At 62.3% G+C, this 19,117-nt stretch overlaps 1 protein-coding gene across 4 annotated transcripts in view; it reads left to right on the forward strand.

Annotated features, from left to right (window-relative positions):
* ARHGAP22 (Rho GTPase activating protein 22) overlaps positions 1-16,907 on the forward strand; it is a 67,377-nt gene extending 50,470 nt beyond the window's left edge. For all 4 annotated transcript variants that reach the window (XM_045568229.1, XM_045568230.1, XM_045568233.1 and 1 more), the window contains 6 exons: positions 5,854-6,061; positions 10,290-10,422; positions 11,112-11,185; positions 11,770-11,891; positions 13,134-13,980; positions 16,360-16,907. In XM_045568229.1, the coding sequence (XP_045424185.1) occupies positions 5,854-6,061; positions 10,290-10,422; positions 11,112-11,185; positions 11,770-11,891; positions 13,134-13,980; positions 16,360-16,588 (1,613 nt within the window). In that variant the 3' untranslated portion in view covers positions 16,589-16,907. The remainder of the gene's footprint in view (positions 1-5,853; positions 6,062-10,289; positions 10,423-11,111; positions 11,186-11,769; positions 11,892-13,133; positions 13,981-16,359) is intronic.
* Positions 16,908-19,117: the final 2,210 nt, after the last annotated feature.

The following is a 19,117-nucleotide window of genomic DNA, read 5'->3' on the forward strand; positions in this document are numbered from 1 at the left end:
GCGCCGCGCATGCGTCTTGCGGGGCTCAGCGGGGGCCCGGGGGCTCTGGGGTGTCGCGGCGGGCCGTCCCCGGGAGGGGGTGTGGGGGCGTGTGTGTCCGAGGGGAGAGGCCGCCGCCGCCGCCGCTCTCCTGGACGCGGAGTCTGGGAGGGGGCGGGGGCTTGCCGAGGAGCCCTCCCCACCCCGCTACCGTCCGAGCCTCCTGGGCCACGGGAAGGCCGCTGTGCCCTGCGGCGGTGTGGGGCCAGCCACCCCGAGTGGGAGTGGGAGGGAATCACTTCTACCCCGAGGCCTGGCTGGCCCCGGGAAGGGACCCCGACCCCCGCTCCAAGATGAGGTTGGCCCCTCCTGTGTCCCTCCGGGCCTGGAGGCGGGAGGCCAGGGTGGAATCCCTAGGCTGGCAGCCCTGCGGTCAATTCTGAGGCTCTGCAGTACCCAGAGCAGAGCCTGGAAGTGACAGAAGGCAGGTCACCCTGCACCTGGACGGACAAAGGGTGGGTGGATGCACAGAGGATGGCGGGTGCCTCAGGAACCGGGGACTGAGAGCAGGAAAGGTTGGAGCCAAGAGGAAAACTGTGGACTTGCCCAAAGTTTATGAATTTCCAGAGAGAATTTTAGAGTTTGTGCCTTTTCGGGGACTGTGGCCTTGCCCTCTACTGGAAAGAGCCCAAAGGCGGCAGCATGGCCGGGGCGGGCCTGCCTGGGCTCAGGGCTCAGCTCCAGGAGGGAATCCCAGGGCCTCCCTTTCCTGCCGGGACCCAGGGGGCGGGACTCGGGCAGGCAGAGCCTGCACCCAGTGGGCCCTGCAGGGTCAGGAGAAAGCCATGTGTACTTGGCACCTGCGTCCGTGTGCCCAGTGTGCTGCGATCTCCTGTGGACGCTCACAACCCTGTGAAGTGGCTGACACCAGCTCAGAGAGGTTGAGGGTGGTGCCCAGGGTCACCGAGGACAGGGATCTGAGCCAGCTGACTGGGATTCCCGGGAGAGGGGAGGGAGGGACGGCTTTGCCAGGGAGCCGCTGGCAGGGGAGGAGGCCTGGCAGCAAGTTCACCCAGAGGAGAGGCAGCCTCTGGCAGTTTCCTCTCTGGTGGCAGAGCCAGTGCTCTGTGAAGAGCGTGGGCTGGGACCTCGAGGAACCCACATGCTGGCTGGGTTTCCAGGGAGCTGACAAACCTATTGGAACTGGTTCTTGGCAAGGCTCCCGTCTCCGACATGTGCCAGGAGGGCTGCAGCGCAGCGGGGCCAGGCCCTGCCAGGCTCTACTGGAGAGACCCTGGCCAGGGGAGTGGTGGGCAGGGCCCCTGGGAGGGAGGCCAGACCCTGAAGCCTGAGCACACACTGCCTCCAGCAAGAGGGAGCCGGGAAGGAAGCCTCCTGGGAGGCTGAGCTGGACCAAGGACTCCCTGGGGGGGGGAATCCCCATATGGCTCCCCTCCAAGCTTGGGGGAGGGGCAGATCACACCTGAAGGCTGCACAAGCTTCCACTTGGGGTTGTGCTGGGAGTATCCCGGGGCCTGGCAGTGCCGGGGGGCAGGGCCTCATGGTAGTCTGGTGGTGTTCGTAGCAGCCCCTAAAGACAGGTGTGATCATCCCATTTTCTAGATGGAGAGACTGAGGCATAGGAAAGGGGCAACTCTACTCTTCAGTGGTTTAGCCAGGACGTGCCCCCAGACCAGTGCTGGTGCAGACTCACCAGGGCCCCCCATGTCCCCTGCCTGCCGGCGTCCCCACCCCCACCCAGCCCAACCCCCATGCCAGGCAGAAGCTTGGCACTTGGAGGGCCTCTGGGTGCCTGAGGGACATACGGCTCAGTGCTCACCAGGGCCCCTGGGCCTTTCCAGGGCAAGGTGCGGCCGTGCCCCCAACCACGATCCCTCTGCCCTGCCCCCCACCCTGGCCACCTCCTGCTCATTTTTAGACGTTGGTTCCAACATTACCTTCTCCCTGAAATCTCCCTTCTTTAGAAGTGCCCAGGGCCCTGTGGTCTCCCTTCCCGGGCTCCCACAGCCCTGTGCTGGCAGCAGGGAGAGTGGTCAGGAAGGCTTCCTGGGGGAGGCAGTGGTTGTGTTCGGGCTGGGAGCTGTGGGCCGGGTGTGGTGTGACAGCCAGGCTGGCCCAGGCTCTGCACCTACAGCTGGTGGAGGGAGTGGGGGCTGGGCCTTGCTGCCAATTTCGGCTTTACCCTGAGCGCAGGCAGCGCAGGGTTTCTGGCAGGGGAGGCCAGGGGTGGTTTCTGTGTTTACAGCCCTCGGGGCAGCTCTAAAGCTCTCTGGAACCCAGGCCGGGCGCCGCACCATGCAGGAGTGATGGACAGATGGCTGGCCGGTGTCCTGGGGACAGGTGGGAGAGAGCAGGAAGGGCTGGAGCCAAGAGGAGGCTGGGTGGCATTACCAAGCTTTGTGGGTCTCTGGAGAGAACTGGGAATTCTTTTCCTCGGTGTCTCTTCCCCAGCTGTGGCCTTCAGTCCCCTGAGAGCTGAGGGTGGGGAGCTGAGCACAGTGACTAGGGATGGGCGATGGCCCTGGACAGTGTGTCCCCTCCACTCCAGCGTGGGCTTGGCACTGGAGAGAGGGAGGTGACCCCAGGCACCCAGGGGACCCAGCAGAGGGGAATGTCCTGAAACCCCGTCTGTGAGGATGGGAGGAGGACTGGGACAGCTCGTGGACAGACGCCTGAGCTGTTTCCAAGCGCTGGGGACAAATCTGCACAGACTGGCAACGCAGACTGCCACGCATGGGCCTGGCAGCACAATGCAGGTGCAGTCCTGACACCCAGGTAGTGGGTGCAGCTGTAGGGAAGGCGTGTGTGCGTGCACGTGTGTGCTCGTGTGTGAGTACAGAGGGAGGCAGGAAGCAGGCCCCTCCCCGCTTGGGACCGTCTGCCCGTGGGCACTCCCCCGTGCCCCATGTCCTCTGCCTGCTCAGCTGAGGTCCTAGCCATGCCCCAGGCGTGGCTTCCCCTGTCTACCTTCTGTGGGTCAGGACCCCTTCCCCGCTTATCCTGACCCCAGTGTCCTTGGGGGAAGGCTGTGCCCCAGAGGTCAGAGCAGAGGAAGGGAATGAACACCTGGCCAAGCCCTGTGGGTGGAGTGTGTGCCCGGTAGGAGGTGATGGGAATGGTGGGCACTGTGGAGGGTGGCACTGTGTGTGCTCTCATAGGGCACGGAGGCCACTGAGCTTCGCCAGCATTGCCATCTGGGAACTCAGGCCTGGTGCCGCCATATCTGTGGGCTTTTCAAGAGAAGCTGGGGATCCAAATTTTGTATGAAATCTCTTGGTTGTAAATGACTAATTTAAAAATCTTTCAAACATCCTACGAGCTAAACAGGCACATCTGTGGACGGCCCCATGTGGCCCGTTGTTGAGCCCTGAGCGTGGTGAGAGGGAGCAGGGGCTCGGCGTCCCTGGACCAGGTGGGAAGGCCGGGATGCAGTGAGTGGTCGGCCCTGGGGCCTCTGTGGACGAGCTTCTTCTCAGAGCTACCCCGGGCGGCCAGCAGGCCTGTCTTGCGGTGACATCAGCCCCGTACTGTGCTCAAGGCTGTTGACTGAGCCATTGGACCCCACCCCGTGGGCAGGGGCGGCGCCTTCTCTCCTTGTCAGTGCTGCAGCCTCTGTGCCTCTGCCTGTGGCCCAAAGATCCCGCATCCTGGGAACTGCTGGGGAGCAACAGGGAAGCAGGCTGGGTGGCAGGAGCCTCACTTAGGTGTCTACACACCAGCCTGAGTGGCAAGTGGCAGTGTGGCCTAGAACATTCTCCGCACCTGGAGCCGGACTGCCTGGGTTTGAACCTTGACCCTGCCACGTGCTGGGAGAGTTTGGGCATGTTCTTGAAGCCCTCTGCCTCTCAGTTTGCTCATCTGAGAAGTCAAGATGAGGATGATGATGAAAGTGATAGTCCCTAAGGTAGCAAGCTGTGTAGGATTAAATATGTGGCTGTGTTTAGTGTGCTCAGCACAGCGCCGGCAGCGGAGCACCACGTGTTAGCCACGTGTTAGCCACTTCAGCACACTCTCCTCACGCTCACACACACCCCTGACATGTGCATGACCGTGCACACACGTTCACAAGCCCACGTGCACACATGCACACATGTTCACAAGCCCACATGCAGCACATGTGCACACACATGCATGCATAAGCCCCCCCACACACACACGTGCACACACGTCTCCCTGAAGCACTGATGGCATCCACCAGGCACAGCCCACATGGGTGTGTCGTCTTGAAGGGAGGAGTCTGCAGCCCCCCAGTTCTGTACACTTTGTCTTGGGGAGGGGAGGAGCCTTCCCGTGTCCAGCCCTGTGCCAGGCACCGCATCAGGGACTGGCGGGTCTTATTTTAAAGCAGTCCCTGCGTGGTGGAATCTGCCTTCTTCCTCCCTCCTTCTGTCCCTCATCTGCCGTTTTGTCCTGTGTTAAGTGCTTTGGATCCTTCTCTCTGATTTCTTTTCTTTCTTTCTTCTTTTTTTTTTGCAAATGTTACTGATGTGCAGCATGCGGCAAGAGATAAGTGTGAGCGTGATGAACGTGACTGGGCCAGCAGCGTCCAGAGACAGCGTGACCGGCGCCCCAGATGCCCCCAAGCCCCTTCTGGTCACTGACCCACCAAGGTGGCCATGTCTTGGCCTCACAGAGCAGATTAGTTCGGCCTGCTTCTTAACGTCACGTAAATGGAGTCATGCACTGTGTGTTCCGGGGCCTGGCCTCTTTTGTTTCTGATTATGTTTTTTGTTTTTCAATTTTGGTTAATGTTCATAAAAGTACACCTAACAAAATTGACTGTCTTCACCATTTTAAAGTATACAGTTCAGTAGCATTAAGGTCATTCAGATTGTCACACAACCATCAGCACCATCCATCTCCAGAACCCTTTTCATTTTGCGAAACTGCAGCTCACTGCCCAGGAAATGCTAACTGCCGTCTCCCGCCCCGCCCCAGCCCCTGCAGGCACTGTTCCACTTCTGCCTGGCTGAGCTCCATTATTCCGGGTTCCGCTCTAAGTGGAATCGCACGGCGCTTGTCCGTGTGTGAATGGATTGCTCACGCAATGTTCTCAGGGTTCATCCGTGTTGTAGCAAGTGTCGGGGTGTCCTTCCCTTTTAAGGCCGAGCCACATCCCGTCGTATGTCTACACCACAGCTCCTGCATTCGTCCATGTCATAGCTGCTATGAGTAGTGCTGCAGTGCACACGGGTGTGCAAGTGTCTCTTCGAGACCCTGCCTTCACTTCTTTGGGGTCTAAACCCAGAAGCGGGATCACTGGATTATATGGGAATTCTGTTTTTAGTTTTTGAGGAACCGCACTACCGTTTTCCGCAGCAGCTGCGCCGTTTGGCACTCCCTCCCGCCAGGGTGCCCGAGGGTTCCGTCTTCTCTCCATGCTCACCACCCCTTGTTATTCGCCGTTTGTGCACGCAGCAGCGTTTGTGCACACAGCAGCCGTCCGAATGGGTGTGAGGTGGTATCTCACCTTTCCCTAACGATTGGTGATGCTGAGTCATAACTGTGTTTTTCACATGACTGTCGTCTGTCTTGTCCTGTGAGCTGGGCCTCACTGTTCTCAGGAGCACACTGCTCCACGGCAGGAATAGAACACAGGTGGGCGCGATGGTTTCCCACTTGGAGTGTCTGCAAAACTGAGGGGCGACATCGTGATGCCTGCACCCTGCGGGCCACGTGCCCACTGCTCCTCCTGCTCTCTGTCCACGGCCCGGCCCGGTCTCCTGGCGCATCCTCCCAGGGTGTAACTGGCTTCCTCAGGCCCCAGCAGCAGCACTGCCTCCGTTGTCCCAGTGCCCTCCGCCCCACACAGAGCTGGGGCCAGGGGTGTGACCAGCTCCTCTCTGTGCCCAGGGATCTTCGGGCAGCGCCTGGAGGACACAGTCCATCATGAGCGGAAGTACGGCCCCCGCCTGGCCCCGCTGCTGGTGGAGCAGTGTGTGGACTTCATCCGGGAGCGCGGGCTCGCCGAGGAGGGGCTCTTCCGCATGCCGGGCCAGGCCAACCTGGTGAGGGACCTGCAGGACTCCTTTGACTGTGGAGAGAAGCCGCTGTTTGACAGGTGAGCTGGGGGACAGAGGCTGTGGATGGAGCCCCGGTCCGTTCCCCCCGCAGGGCTCCTGCCCAGAGCTCCAGCTCCAGTGGGCGGGCCGGGCTGTCCCCCAGGAAGCCGGGCAACAGGACGGTGGGCGGGATGGCTGCCCACGTTGGCGCACGTGTGCTCACCCAGCCCTCCCGGTGGGCAGAACGTAGGCACAAACTCACCTTGGCAGCCCTCGGTCTCCTCTCAGGGTGGATGGCTGCCACGTGGCCGGCCCACTCACATCCATTCTGGCAGCTGCCACAGCACGTGCTCATCACCCTGACCTGGCAGAGGCCAGGCCCTGCCGGCTGCTGTGCTGTAGTTCAGGCCCGGCTGTATCCAGGACTCCAGCCCCCCGCGCGGTCTGTGTTTAGGCTCCGCTTCCTTGGCTGACTCTCCGCAGGCTCTGTCGGTGACACGATGGTGCAGCAGCTCGACACCCCCTCAGGTTTCAGGGACAGGGAAGCAAATGTCCTCCAGCAGTCCTGGGGCTGTTAGCCTCCTAATCTGTCGTAAGGGACTTACCCAGGCCTTGGGTTCCTGCCCGGGTGGAGTCAGCCGTACTCACAGCCCAGGAGCTGCAAGTGGGGGAGTCGTGGCCCACCCCCACCCCAAGGCTGTTTGGGGGCTCTCTTCCTGACAGAACCCCACCCATTAGGGGGCTGTTTTCCATAGAAAGTTCTTTCTGCATCAAGCCAACTCTACCCTCCATGGAGCTTCTGTCCCTTCTTCTCAGATCTGCCCTCACAGATGAGGCCGGCCTGTGCCGCAGGATATAGGGCCTCCAGGGGCAGAACCTCCCCCAGACCCACCACCACAGCCACAAGAGTTGGTCAGGTCCTTTCCTTAGATGTAGAGCCCAGGGAGGGCATAGGGTCCCTTCAGCTACAGCGTCCTAAAGCTCCATCCCAGTGCTGACTCTCTGTGAGCTTGTGGTCCATTCAGACCCTCTGCCAGCCAGATCTCTTCCTTCCTGTGCCTGTGTGGCCCCGAGTAAGTTAGGGTTAGAAATTGTTTCAAATAATGCCACATGGGCAGGGCCTGGGAACGTGGACTTTTAGAAGCGCCCCGGGATCGGATGCACTACCCTAATGCCTGATGCTATGTGAAGGATGTCTGCAAACACAAATCAGACCTCGCCACTGCCCTACTTAAACTCCACTGGGGTTTGCCATGGTGGCCGCAGGCTGGCTGAGCCTCACCCACCAGGCTGTCTCCACCTTGACACTCCACTGTGCCCAGCTGTGTTCTCGGTGTGCTCAGCCTGGCTGCCCTCCCTGTCCTGCCCACCTGCTGGCCCCCCACAGAGTGTTCTGTACACCTGACTCCTGGCCTCTTAGCAGTGTGGGGCAGGCTGTCCCTGCTTCCTGGACACTCCTCCGGTCTGCCTTCCAGTCTGGCCACTCCTACTCTTCCGGGGTTGTGCCTGGAGGCCCATCTCCAAGCTTGTGCCCCCACCCCACCTTCTCAGCAGTGACCCCCACGCCCCACGGCCGCCCTGGGCTGCAGTATCCTCTCCCGTTAGAAACTCCTCTGGGGTATCTGAGGCCTTTCTGTCCTGCTTTCTGCCGCCTCCATGGCAGCTCCTCTGGCTGTGTGGCTGTGCCCGCCCTGCAGAGGGTCCCAGAAAGGAGCTCTCTCTCCCAGACTCCAGCCTGCCGCCTGCTGGGGTGTCGGCTTCCATCCTGGGCCCCTGTTCCCCACGAAGCCCCTCCTCACCTCCCTGCTCACCTCTGTGAGAACATCCCCTGCAGCCTGTAGTCCTGGGCCCCTCCCCCATAAAGACCCCCACCAGGCCTGGGAGGCTCAGTGACCCCAGCTGTCCTGTTCCCGGCCCTCCCACCGCTGCCCCAGGCTGGGCTTCAGCAGCCCTCCTAGGCTGTCCACATTGTTGCCAAGCACCGAGGAGGGTCTCCTCTGTGCCAGACCCTCGGCGCTCTGTCGACTCCTGGCAGCAACTCCTTTTTTTTTTTTAAACTTCACTCACCTCCTGTCCATTGGGGGAGGAGCCCCTGGGGAGGCGAGGAGTAGGGCAGGTGCCCTGTGCAGCCAGCATGCTACGGGAGCCGAAACAGGTGAACACGTGGGGGAGCCGGGACCAGCCCTGGCAGTAAGGGACTTAACGGCACTACAGGCTGGGGCGGGGAGGCTCTCAGGCAGGAGCTCTGCGAAGGCCCAGGCTCTTCCAGAAGGCCAGGGCGGGCTGTTTCCTGCTCTGAGAGGCCAGTGAGGTGGGAGGCGGGGCCTGGGCCAGGCAGAGGAGGGGGATGGGTGATGGGCAGCGTGGGCCAGGCCGCCTAGGGGACAGTGGGCTCTAGGGGAGTAAGGTGGCAGGGGGCGGCAGGAGGCTGTGGCTGTGTTCTGGGGGACACCTGTGTTGGCGTGGGTGAGGGGGGCCCTTGGGAATGGAGAGATGCGGAGGGACCTGCACTTGGGGGCACCGCGGCCGGGGCTGGGTGCCTCGCTCGCTGACAGGAGGGCGGCTGCCCCGGCCCTCCCTCCACGGCAGCATCCTCCCAAGCTGGACGCCCGTGGGGCACAGGCCGTGGAGCATGGTCCTTGGGTGCTGGTGGGGGGGAGGCCTGGATTCATGGCGGGCTGGCAGGGGACGGGGTGGGGTACTGAGGACGGGCACCCTGCAGGAGCCGGGAAGGAGACAGTGGAGACTGGGGGGGGGCGGGCAGGGCTGAGCAGCAGGACCCTTCAGGGCCCCAGCCGTGGGGTGGGCTCCAGGCAGCAATGTGGCGGGGAGGTCTACAGCATGGAGGGACCACTCTGCGTCCGCTCGCCCAGGGCAGAAGTGCATCCGTCCTCACCTGCAGGAGGTGGGGGGATGAGTCGTGCTGGCTCTGCCCACGCTTCTCTGCTTTGGCACCTGTCCCTCTACAGGGCAAACCTGATGGCCTGACTCCTGTCCCTCCCTCTTCTCTCCTGGTTCCAACTCATGCAGAGGCTGCTGTGGAACCCGTGGGGCCCCAGTGGGGAAGGGGCTGTAGGCACCCAGGGGTGTGGGCAGGGAAGGTGACCTGGGAGAAGGCAGTGGAGGATGTGAGCAGGTGCATGCCTGGCTGGGGGACCCAGGGGTCCAGAGCCACTGGGCTTGAGGCAGGGAAATGTCCCGGGTGTGTGGGTGTGGGGTGCATATAGGCATATGGAACCCCAGAGTCCCAAATGTCAGGGCAGAAGGGACCCACCAGCATGGGACTCGGCCAGGGCCACGTCACACCTCAGTGGCACAGCGAGGTCTCCTGGGCCCAGGCTCATCTTTCCTGGGTTCCTCCCCTGAGGGATGTGCAGGTCCACGGTTTAAATCCAGGGCCCTAGACAAACATGAACTAGGGGCCCAGATACGGCTTGGGATGCAGGCGGGGGAGATGCCGGTATATCTAACGTGGGAACTGGACCGCAGAGCCCAGCTTCCCTGCATCCTGGACACACCCGGTGGGGGGACATATCCAGGTCCTGGGCCCCACCATCCATAGCTGTCCCGCTTCAGCCTGGGCAGCTCCCAGAGCAGGAGACCGAGGCCTGGAGTGGACACGGGGGGCTCTGGAGTAGGGGCGGTGAGCACAGGAGCCCAGGGGCTGGGGATGGGCCTCACGTCTGACCTGGCCCTGATGGCCAGTGCCCGGGACTCCCGCTCTCCACCAGGGAGCCGGCGGCTCTGCACGGTGGGTGCCTTGGCACAGCTCCCCCACTTCCAGCCACGGGCGAGCCCAGGGGGAGGGCAGACGCAGGCTGGGGCTGGGGCAGCACGTGGTGGGGGCCCCTCAGGACAGCTGTTCCCTCCCCATCGCCCTGCAGGGGACCTTGGGGTGGCCACCAGGCCTGTGGTAGGGGACCCGTGGCCTGCTGCCACCAGGCCCTCCCCTGGGAGCTGCACAGTCCTGTGTGATCCCCTGGCCCAGAGTGTCCACCGTGGTGGAGAGGCGCTGTCCCTGTCACACTGACAGAGGCAGGGGACTCGGGAGCTGGGGCTCCCAGCCACAGGGCCTCGGTCTTCCCTCTGCAGCCCTGGCGGCCCTGGCCAGTGCTCCCAGAAGCAGCTGGGCCTTCCTTGACGGGGGGCCGTTGGCTGCCTATGCAGCCCCCCGTGTGCACACATGGACCTGAGAGCAGAGGCTGCCCTGGGTGGGGTGGAGGTGCCAGTCGCTCCTGCAGTTCCCGGGCATCCCGGGCCTCATACTTGTCCCTTCCTCCGCCCCAGCACAACGGACGTGCACACGGTGGCCTCCCTGCTGAAGCTCTACCTGCGGGAGCTCCCTGAGCCTGTGGTCCCCTTCGCCAGGTATGAGGACTTCCTCAGCTGCGCCCAGCTGCTCACCAAGGACGAGGGGGAGGTCAGTGGCTCCTGGGGACCTGTCCTGGGAGGTGGGCTGGCTGGGCAGCGGCATACAGAGTCAGGACACAAACTCTGACTTTTCATGAATTTTCATGGTACATGGATCCCGGCTAGAGGCCTGTTCCGTGTGGGCAGCTTCCCTGGGCGCAGGTCCAGGGTGCCCAGCCCTGGCCGCCATACTGCAGGGGCTCCTACTCCACCACCCGTCCCCATGCCCGACTCAGGGCCCCCAGGCCTGCCGTGGGGCACAGAAACTAGAGGACCTTTTATCTGTTTATGTCCTGCCTCCTTCTCAGAAGAGTGTGAGCCGGCCCCAGGACAGAGGCTGGTCTGCAGCCCCCGGCTCGGCTCGGGGCTGGGCGGACTGTTTGCCTTCCCGTGGCTGTGGGGGAGATGAGGGGTCGTTATCTGGCAAATATTTGTGCCTTGATAAGTGGGCAGAGTGCTGGCCCTGACATTCCTCCGTGGCCCGGCAGAGGCTCACCCCGCACACCAGCTCCCTGAAAGCAAGTCAGCTCCCCCAGGAGGCCACAGTCTGTTGGGGGTGGAGCCTGCTGGGCCGCAGCTGGGCGCATGGGCCACCCGCTTCTCCTTGCCCACCCCTCCCCCAGGCCTGTCCAGGCAGAGGGGGCCCTGTGGCCTCATGGCTGTGTCTGAAATTCTGTGTTTTTCTCCCTCCTTCCCAAGGGGACTCTGGAGTTGGCTAAACAAGTGAGCAACCTTCCTCAGGCCAATTACAACCTGCTCAGATATATCTGCAAGTAAGTGGCATGGGGCTGGGGGACTGCCCCTTCCTGCTCCTGCTCACCACCCGCCCTGCACACGGCCCCCCGCACAGCCTCGCCCAGTGCGCATGCAGTGGGGGTGTGAAGAGCACGCCCTGAGCTCACAGAACTTACGGTCCCGTGGGAGCAGGTGGTTCTAAACAGTCCCAAGTGGATCACTGCAGAAGGGACATACCCTCTGTCCCTCCTGAGCACCTCTTGCCATCCATTCCCCAGGTGTCTGCCCCTTGACCACGACCCTCCATGGTGCTCACCCTAGGCTCCGGGAGGGGGCACGCTGGCCTGTGGGCCTTCCAGGGCATTTGCCCCCACTGGAGCCTGGAAAGTCACGCGTCCTCCTTCCACACAAGCCACGTGCCCTTGTCCCAGTGGCCTTTGCTACTGATGGCCCTTTTGGACCCCAGGGGAAGCTCTCTCTCATCTGAGCCTGGCAGGGGCAGGCTGTGCCCAGCAGACAAAAGCCCACGGGCAGTAGGGCTGGGCCTGGGGTTCAGGCAGCTCCCAGCAGGTTGGGCATTAGAATTTGCTTCTTCGCTGAGTGCTTCTTGCTTCCTTTGCAGGTTTCTGGATGAAGTTCAGTCCCACTCAAATGTCAACAAGATGAGCGTCCAGAACTTGGCAACTGTTTTTGGACCTAACATTCTGCGACCACAGATAGAGGACCCAGTGACCATCATGGAAGGTGATGGGGGAGGCATGCCTGGGGGTTGTGGGGGCTGCTGGGGTCTGGGCTCATCTTGGTCTGGGCAAGTCCTCAGAACCAGCCCAGCCCAGGGCCAGGCCCACGGGAGGGGTGGCTCAGGTGGCGTCTCCATCTCTGGGGACTTGGAAGGAGCCTCTCTAGACCTCACTCCCCCACCCCCACACGTCCAGCTATAAAAGGAAAAGGAACTTTGCCCTGTGACTGGCAGCAGCAGGTCATCAGGTGCAATTAGAGTGGCCAGCAGTTGCTGTGGACAGGAGAGACTGGGGGAGGCTGGGAGGGGTCAGCACCCTTGCCCTTGAACACACACAGATGTTTTCGCTTTGCTTTTATGATTAAGTAATTGTCATAGTCCTGGATGTTGGAGTTTTGCAAGCCCTGGAGAATTTCTTTTCTATGATAAGTAGTAATGATAAAAAACCAGCAGCAGCATGAGCAGCTGGTTTCAGTATGCTGCTACCGAGACCCGTATGTGTATCACCTAATTTCAGTCTTCACAACCAGCCCGCGCTGTGGCCGTGCCCCCATTTTACAGATGAGGAAATAGGCCAGGAGAGGTGAAGTGACTCGCGGGAGGCCAGTCAGCCACACGTCCCAGAGGGCACGATGCAGGCGGATGGAAGTTAGAGCCTGTGCTCCCAGCCCATGGAAGGCTGCTCTGGTCCCCCAGGTGCCTTTGCTCAGGGCGCCACCTGGGCCTGCCCTTGCTGAGTCCCCGCCCCAGACCCCATGAGGCCAGGAAGAGCCAAGCTCGCTCCGCCTGCCGGGCTGCTGGGGTGAAGGCTTGCCTTGCCTGCTGCACCCCGCGCCTGCTTCGCCTGGTGCTCGGGCCTCGGAATCCTTGCTTGAGTGTTTCCAGGATTCCTAGTTGGCTTCAGCGGACCCACTCAAGCACTCAGCCTTCCGTACCACCCGCACACTGCCCTAGTCTCTGGTCTTGCTTGGCTGTGGGAAACAGGAGGGGCTGGGGCAGCTGGGTGGACCCCGGGGTCCTTCCTTCACCTCCCCGGGCTCTGCCTCCCCCGGCCTTGGCCGGGTGGTGCGGCCAGAGGCACAGTGCTTGCTCCCTGCGGGAGGCTCTGTGTCGGGGGAAGGGCCTTCTCGGGCACTGTCCCGTGCGCCCCTGGACTTGGGGGGTGTGGTGGTCTGCCTGCTTCTGGCGCAGGGCCATGCGGAGACGCGGGGCCGGCGCTCACAGAGAGGCCTCCTCTCTCGCCGCAGGCACCTCCCTCGTGCAGCACCTGATGACCGTCCTCATCCGCAAGCACAGCCAGCTCTTCACTGCCACGGCCCTGCCAGGGCCCGCGTCCCCGCGTGGGGGCCCACAGTGCACAGTGGGCTGGGGCTCCGAGGAGGTCACGAGGGACAGCCGGGGAGGGCCCGGCGGCCCGGCTCTGCCCGCGCATAGGACCCCGTCTGTGGACGAGCCCGTGGCCGGGCTGTGCGGGGCCTCCCCCACGGGGCCGGGCAGCCGCCCCGCAGCCACGGGCCCTGCGAAGAAAGTGCAGACTCTGCCCGGCTGGAAGTCGTCCTTCCGGCAGCCGGGGTCCCGGTCGGGGAGCCCCCAGGGGGGCGGCTCGTCCCTGGAGGTGCCCGCCGTCTCCTCGGGCGGGAACTGGCTCATGAACGGGCTGTCGTCGCTGCGCGGCCACCGCCGGGCCTCGTCGGGAGACCGGCTCAGGGACTCGGACTGCGCGCAGCGACTGTCCACCTACGACAACGTGCCGCCGCCCGGCCCGGCGCGCGGCAGCCCCAGCGCGGCCAGCAGCAGCGCGTGGTCCGCGGCGTCGTGGGGCGAGGCCCCGGCGGGGGGCTCTCTCGGCGGCTGCAGCTCCTCGGCCCGCAGCTCGCCGCACCCCGAGTGGGCCCTCGAGCCGTCCCCGCTCCCCAGCGACGGCGAGGACCGCCGCTCCCCCGGCCCGGGCCACAGCGCGGACAGCGAGCCCAGCGAGCCGGGCAGCCCCGGCCAGGAGCGCGCGCGCCGCCCTGAGGCGCTGCAGGGCCTGGTCGCGGAGCTCAGGCTGGAGCTGAGCCGGCAGAGGACTGAGTATGAGATGAGCATGAAAAGGTAACGGCCCCGCGCGGGTCCGCCGCTGGAGCGCTGTGCCCCGCCGGCCGGCAGCCGGCCTGGGCAGGCCCCGGAGCGGGCAGGCCTGGCGCGCAGGCAGCTCCGCGAACACGTGCTGAGGGCCCCGGCGCCTTGGCTGGAGGGGTCAGGCCCCGCAGAGGCAGGGCCCGGGTCTGTCCCAGTACAGAGACCCATAGGCCAGGTGCTGTGCTCGTAGGCCCCAGGCCAGGCGAGGAGGGAGGACTCCCTCTGGGATCAGAACCCAGTTTCTGTGCTGAGCGAGCCTTCCTGCCCGTGTACACCCTGAGGCTTGCAGGCTCGCTCACAGATGGGCCCTATCCAGCCTCCCAGCCTCCTCCCGAGGACCTCCAGGGGGTCTGCAGGTGGCCGGGTTCTTCAACTGGGGTCAGGGGCAGACTGCACTGGACAGTGCACTGGGCTCCCATCAGCGCCTCAGGCCCCTCAGCCACTCTGGCCCCAGGTCCCAGCAGCTGGCTGCCCTGCGTGCCCAGGGCCCGCACACAAGCAGGTTTCGAGGGTGTTCTTTCTCCAGCAGGGGCAGCGGGGGTGGAAGGCATTCCTGCTGCCCGGTCTGAGCCTGGGGTGTCCACTGGGAGCTGGCATGCCGGCCTGGGGCCCTTGCTCTGCTGACGGCCGTCTCCTGGGCACCAGGGAGTGCCAGGCATGCGCAGGTGCCGAGTCTGCAGGGGGAAGAGACGGGAGAGGGAGCTTGAGGGCAGAGGCCCCTGCCATGGGGCAGGTCACGGCAGGCAGTGCTTGAGCCAGGACCTGGAGGACCAGCAGGACAGGGTTGAGCAGAGGAGAAAGGACACGGAACAAGTGAAACCCGAGGTATCACGTTGTTGGGAAGACCCACGGATGTAGGCCCTGGTTTGGAGTTTCCCAGGCAGAGGTAGCCTCTGGGGTGCCTTCCAGAAGCTGCGGGGGTGGGGCGTCTCACTGCACAGCAGGCTGTCCTGTCTGTCTGTGGAGCCACCGTGAGCTCCTTCCGCTTTCTCGGAGGCATGGCTCCTCAGGGGGACGCAGCACTGTTTGGTGGTGGGCTCTGCTCAGACTGTCCCAGCCCCACCAGGTGTTGGCTGAGTATCCCCAGCAGGCTCTCTGGGCCAGTGACCTCCCCCGTCTGTCCTGAGGACTAGGCGGTCAGTGAGTGGGAGGGCTCGGCACCTCCAGAGTGCCTGGAACCTCCGCCGCCCGCATTAACTCCTGCTCGCTGGGCTGGAGGGAAGATGAGGTTCCCAGAGGAAAGGGACAGCAGGGGTAGCCCTTGTAGGGAGCTGTCGTCCTGGTTGGAGGGAGGGAGGGTGTAGAGTGAGGAGGGTCTCTGAGCACGGGAAGCAGGGTGGGGGATTAGCACCCGTCCTGTCCAGCAGGCCTTTGGGGAAGATGGCCTCTGTTCTGGGCACATAGGCAGTCACTGGGTGGGTGATGAGACTGGCTTAGTGCCCTGCCTGACCTGGACTCGGAACCCGTCCGTGATCGGGAGTTGGCCTTCCTTGGTTGTCTGTAAGAATCTGTTGTCTGTAAAGTACCAGACACTGTGCTGGATGCTGGGGACACAGCTGTGGCCCAAACTGATCAAAATCCCTGCCAACATTCTTATTTGGGGACAGGGGGACAGAGACCATAAACAAGATACATTTTTAAAAATACATGGTGTGGCCTGGGCGCAGTGGCTTATGCCTGTGATCTCAGCACTTTGGGAGGCTAAGGCAGGAGGATTGCTTGAGGCCAGGAGTTTGAGACCAGCCTGGGCAACATAGTGAGACCTCATCTCTACAAAAAGTAGAAAACTTAGTCAGGTGTGGTGGTGCACACCTATAGTCCCAGCTACTCAGGAGGCTGAGGAGGGAGGATCGCTTGAGCCCAGGAGTTCCAGGTTACAGTGAGGCTGAAGGTTACAGTGAGCTGTGATCGCACCACTGCAGTCCAGCCTAGACGACAGAGCGGGACCCTGTCTCTTAAAAAAAATTGTAAGAGTTCTTTATATATTGCAGATACTAGGCATGGAAGTGACCACCCAAACAGTTGCCTCGTCTGGCTTGGGCTTGGGGGCCATGTGGGGAGCCAGGAGGGAGGCTGGGCCAAGACAGCTGGCAGGCGACCCCACAGCAGGACAGGTGGCTGTGCTGGGGCAGCAGGTGCTCGTTATCTTAGTGAGGGCTCAGGGAGATCCCCGTGGTGGCATTTCTGGGTTACAGGCCAAGGGGAGCTGCTGGGGCTGTCTCGGGTGATGTTCTGGGGTCCTCCCGAGGCCTGGCCCTCCCCGCTGCAGTGAGCGCGAGCAGGACTGCCTCTGCCAAGGGCAAACCCAGCGAGCCGGAGCCTAACACCGAGTATCTCTTGTTGGTCTTTAAGACTCGAGGAAGGTAGTGCCGACCTGAGGAAGCGCATGTCCTGCTTGGAGGAAGAGCTGGAGCAGGAGAAGAAAAGGTACGTCCTGCTGGAGATCAAGCTGCGGAACTCCGAGCGGGCGCGGGAGGACGCCGAGCGGAGGAACCAGCTGCTGCAGAGGGAAATGGAGGAGTTTTTTTCAACCCTGGGAAGCTTGACTGTTGGGGCAAAAGGTGCCAAAGCCCCCAAGTAAAAGGAAGGGCAGAACTCCCTTCTGTGTTGTCTGCTGGCCTCCGCCACGCGAGGAGTCAGACCCCTCTGTAGCTTGGACCTAGGCCTTCAGCAGGGCCAGGTGCCCTGCAGCCACCTGTGGGGACTGGTGGGACCCCACGCATGCCAGGCAGGATCCGGATGCTGCTCCAACCAGGGGGAGCCTGGCGGGTGTCAGAGAGGGGCAGCGTTTAGCCCCTCAGCCAGGAAAAGTCCCCCATGGCCACCTAAATGGATGGCACCCAGGATCTGGGTAGCCACCAGGAACAGTTTGCTTTATTAAATTTGCTCAGAAAGCACGATGCCGCCTTACCTGAGTTCTTCTTTATGGCTGTGCACAATGGGGTTTCCCGAGTGACCTCTGCTGTCTCAGGCAGGGCAGGGCGCCCCCGGGTGTGCTGTGGAGGGAATGGAACAGGCCTCCAGAGGCGGGATGTGCAGCTCCCTGGGGAGCACCCAGCCTTGTTGCCGAGGCTGGATTTGTGCAGACCCTGTGCTTTCAGCTCCCTCATCCGGGCGCTCAAGGCAAGGTGCCTTTCCTCCCTCCCTCCCTCCTACCCCCTCTGAGCCATCCAGGCCTCTGAGCTGGTTTCTGTCTAGGGAGGTCCCCTGGGCCTTCCACCACAAGCTGCTCTCCTTTGCTTGGCCCCAGCTGTGCCCCAGGGTCAGCGCCTGTGAGTGGGAGCTCAGGCTGGGTGCTGCTTCTGCACCCTGGGCGAGGCGCGGGTGACGACAGCAGGCATCTGCGGGACCGCTGAGCCAAGGTGATGGGTCGCGCTTGCTCTCAGTGCTCGAGGTGCCCACCCCTCACACGGGCCCCCTGCCCGTCTCCAGACTCTCTGGGAGCGCGTGCTAATCCCGCGCCCTTCCCTCCTGTTCCTCTCCTCCTCCAGTTCGTCCTCAGACTTGAAGGCCCCAGCAGGGCAAATGGCTCCAGAAAGCCTTTCCTACCTGCACCGCCACAGCTCCCGGGGCTGTGCTTTGGGGGCAGCACAGCAGTGGCCTTAGGCACAGCGGCGTCAGAGCTGCTTTCACTGCTCCCTCGCAGCAGCGTCCTGACGTGGCCTCTCGCCGCTCCTGAGCACTAACCTGCAGGGGGTTGGGGGGGGAGTGATGGTCACTAAAGCACCCCCATTTCTGACCACTGTCTTTGCAGAAGTCATTCAGGACCAACCACCCGTGTACCTGGAGTCACATATAAACTGACAACGCCTGGCCTGTTAAAATGGGCCAAGGCTTTAAATGCCAGGGTCTCGCTGCTCTCAGGGAATGCGGGTTCCCCACAGAGGGCTGAGCCAGGCAGGTGACCCATGGTGGGGAGCCAGCCGCTGGCCATCCCGGGCAGCTAACTGGTGGCCTCTGGCAGGGTCAGCGGTCAGGGCATTGTCGGGAGGTCGTGAGTGGCCAGGGGAGAGTCACAGCGTTTGCTCTTGGCCACTGCCACGGCAAGCCGGCCGAGTGACGAGCTTTCCCTGAAGGTGAAATGCTGCCCCTGCCTACTCAAGGAGAAGGAGAAAAGCACATCAACATGAGGCGACTTTGACTCCCCACGATAACCGGTAAGGTAGCAAGTGGCCCCACTCTCCCTATTCAGCAGAGAAACTGAGGCTTAGAGAAGTTAGTGGGAACACCAGTGCATTCTTATAATCCTACTGAGTTCCTGCCCCACAGTCCTGGAATTCTGCTTTGGAGAGAGATGCCACCAGGTTATAACAGGGCAGAGAAGACCAAAGCGGTTTCGCACGATGAAAGGAAAGTTGTCCACTCTGTCTTAGCCACTGCTGCTGGCAAGGCTCGGCTTCCTGCCAAGTGAGTCCAAGGTAGGACCCGTGAGCACGTGAGCCACGCCTGCCACCTGCTGGCAAAGCTAGGATCTGCAAACACAAGTTTTATCTGGAAATTAACTGGCATTATTCAGAAGTCTCCATCTCGTCTGTGAAACATCTGACTTCTGTCGTGCACACTGAGCCCTGTGGCCGGCCTGGCGTGGCTCTGGCCTAGTGTCCCCACCCCACCCACTTGCTGTCCAACAGTGTTACCTTTACTGCATCTGTCCCCACACCTGCGGGTTCCAGTTGTATCTGTTGTTGTAATGCCACCAGTTAATACTAAGTAAATCAATGAATTATGAACGTGAACAGATAGGGAATTAACCCTTAAGTTAGAAAACAACTTTAAGGGCGTGTGGTGTGTACGTGTGTGAGGGGGAAGGAAAGGGAGAGGAGAGAAAGAGAGTCTTTGTTTTAACTGGCTTCTGAATGCGGACCAAGAATGAATCACATTCATTCTGTACAGTAAAAGGGCTTCGGAATGGAATCCATATATCCATGCTTCCCCGGCCTGCGGGAAATGCGTGGAGTCAGTGACGGTGACATGTCTCACACTCTCCGACCCCAGTCCCCTGCAGAGCCCTCCCAATATCCTAAGCAGTTCTGTCACAAGTCTCCCGAGAGCCCGGCTAAGGCGCCATGACATTGTCCCACGCCACTGCTGCCTGTCTGTGCTCCTGCGT

This window comes from Lemur catta, chromosome 14 (genome assembly GCF_020740605.2).
Source record: "Lemur catta isolate mLemCat1 chromosome 14, mLemCat1.pri, whole genome shotgun sequence".
NCBI classification, from domain to species: domain Eukaryota; kingdom Metazoa; phylum Chordata; class Mammalia; order Primates; family Lemuridae; genus Lemur; species Lemur catta.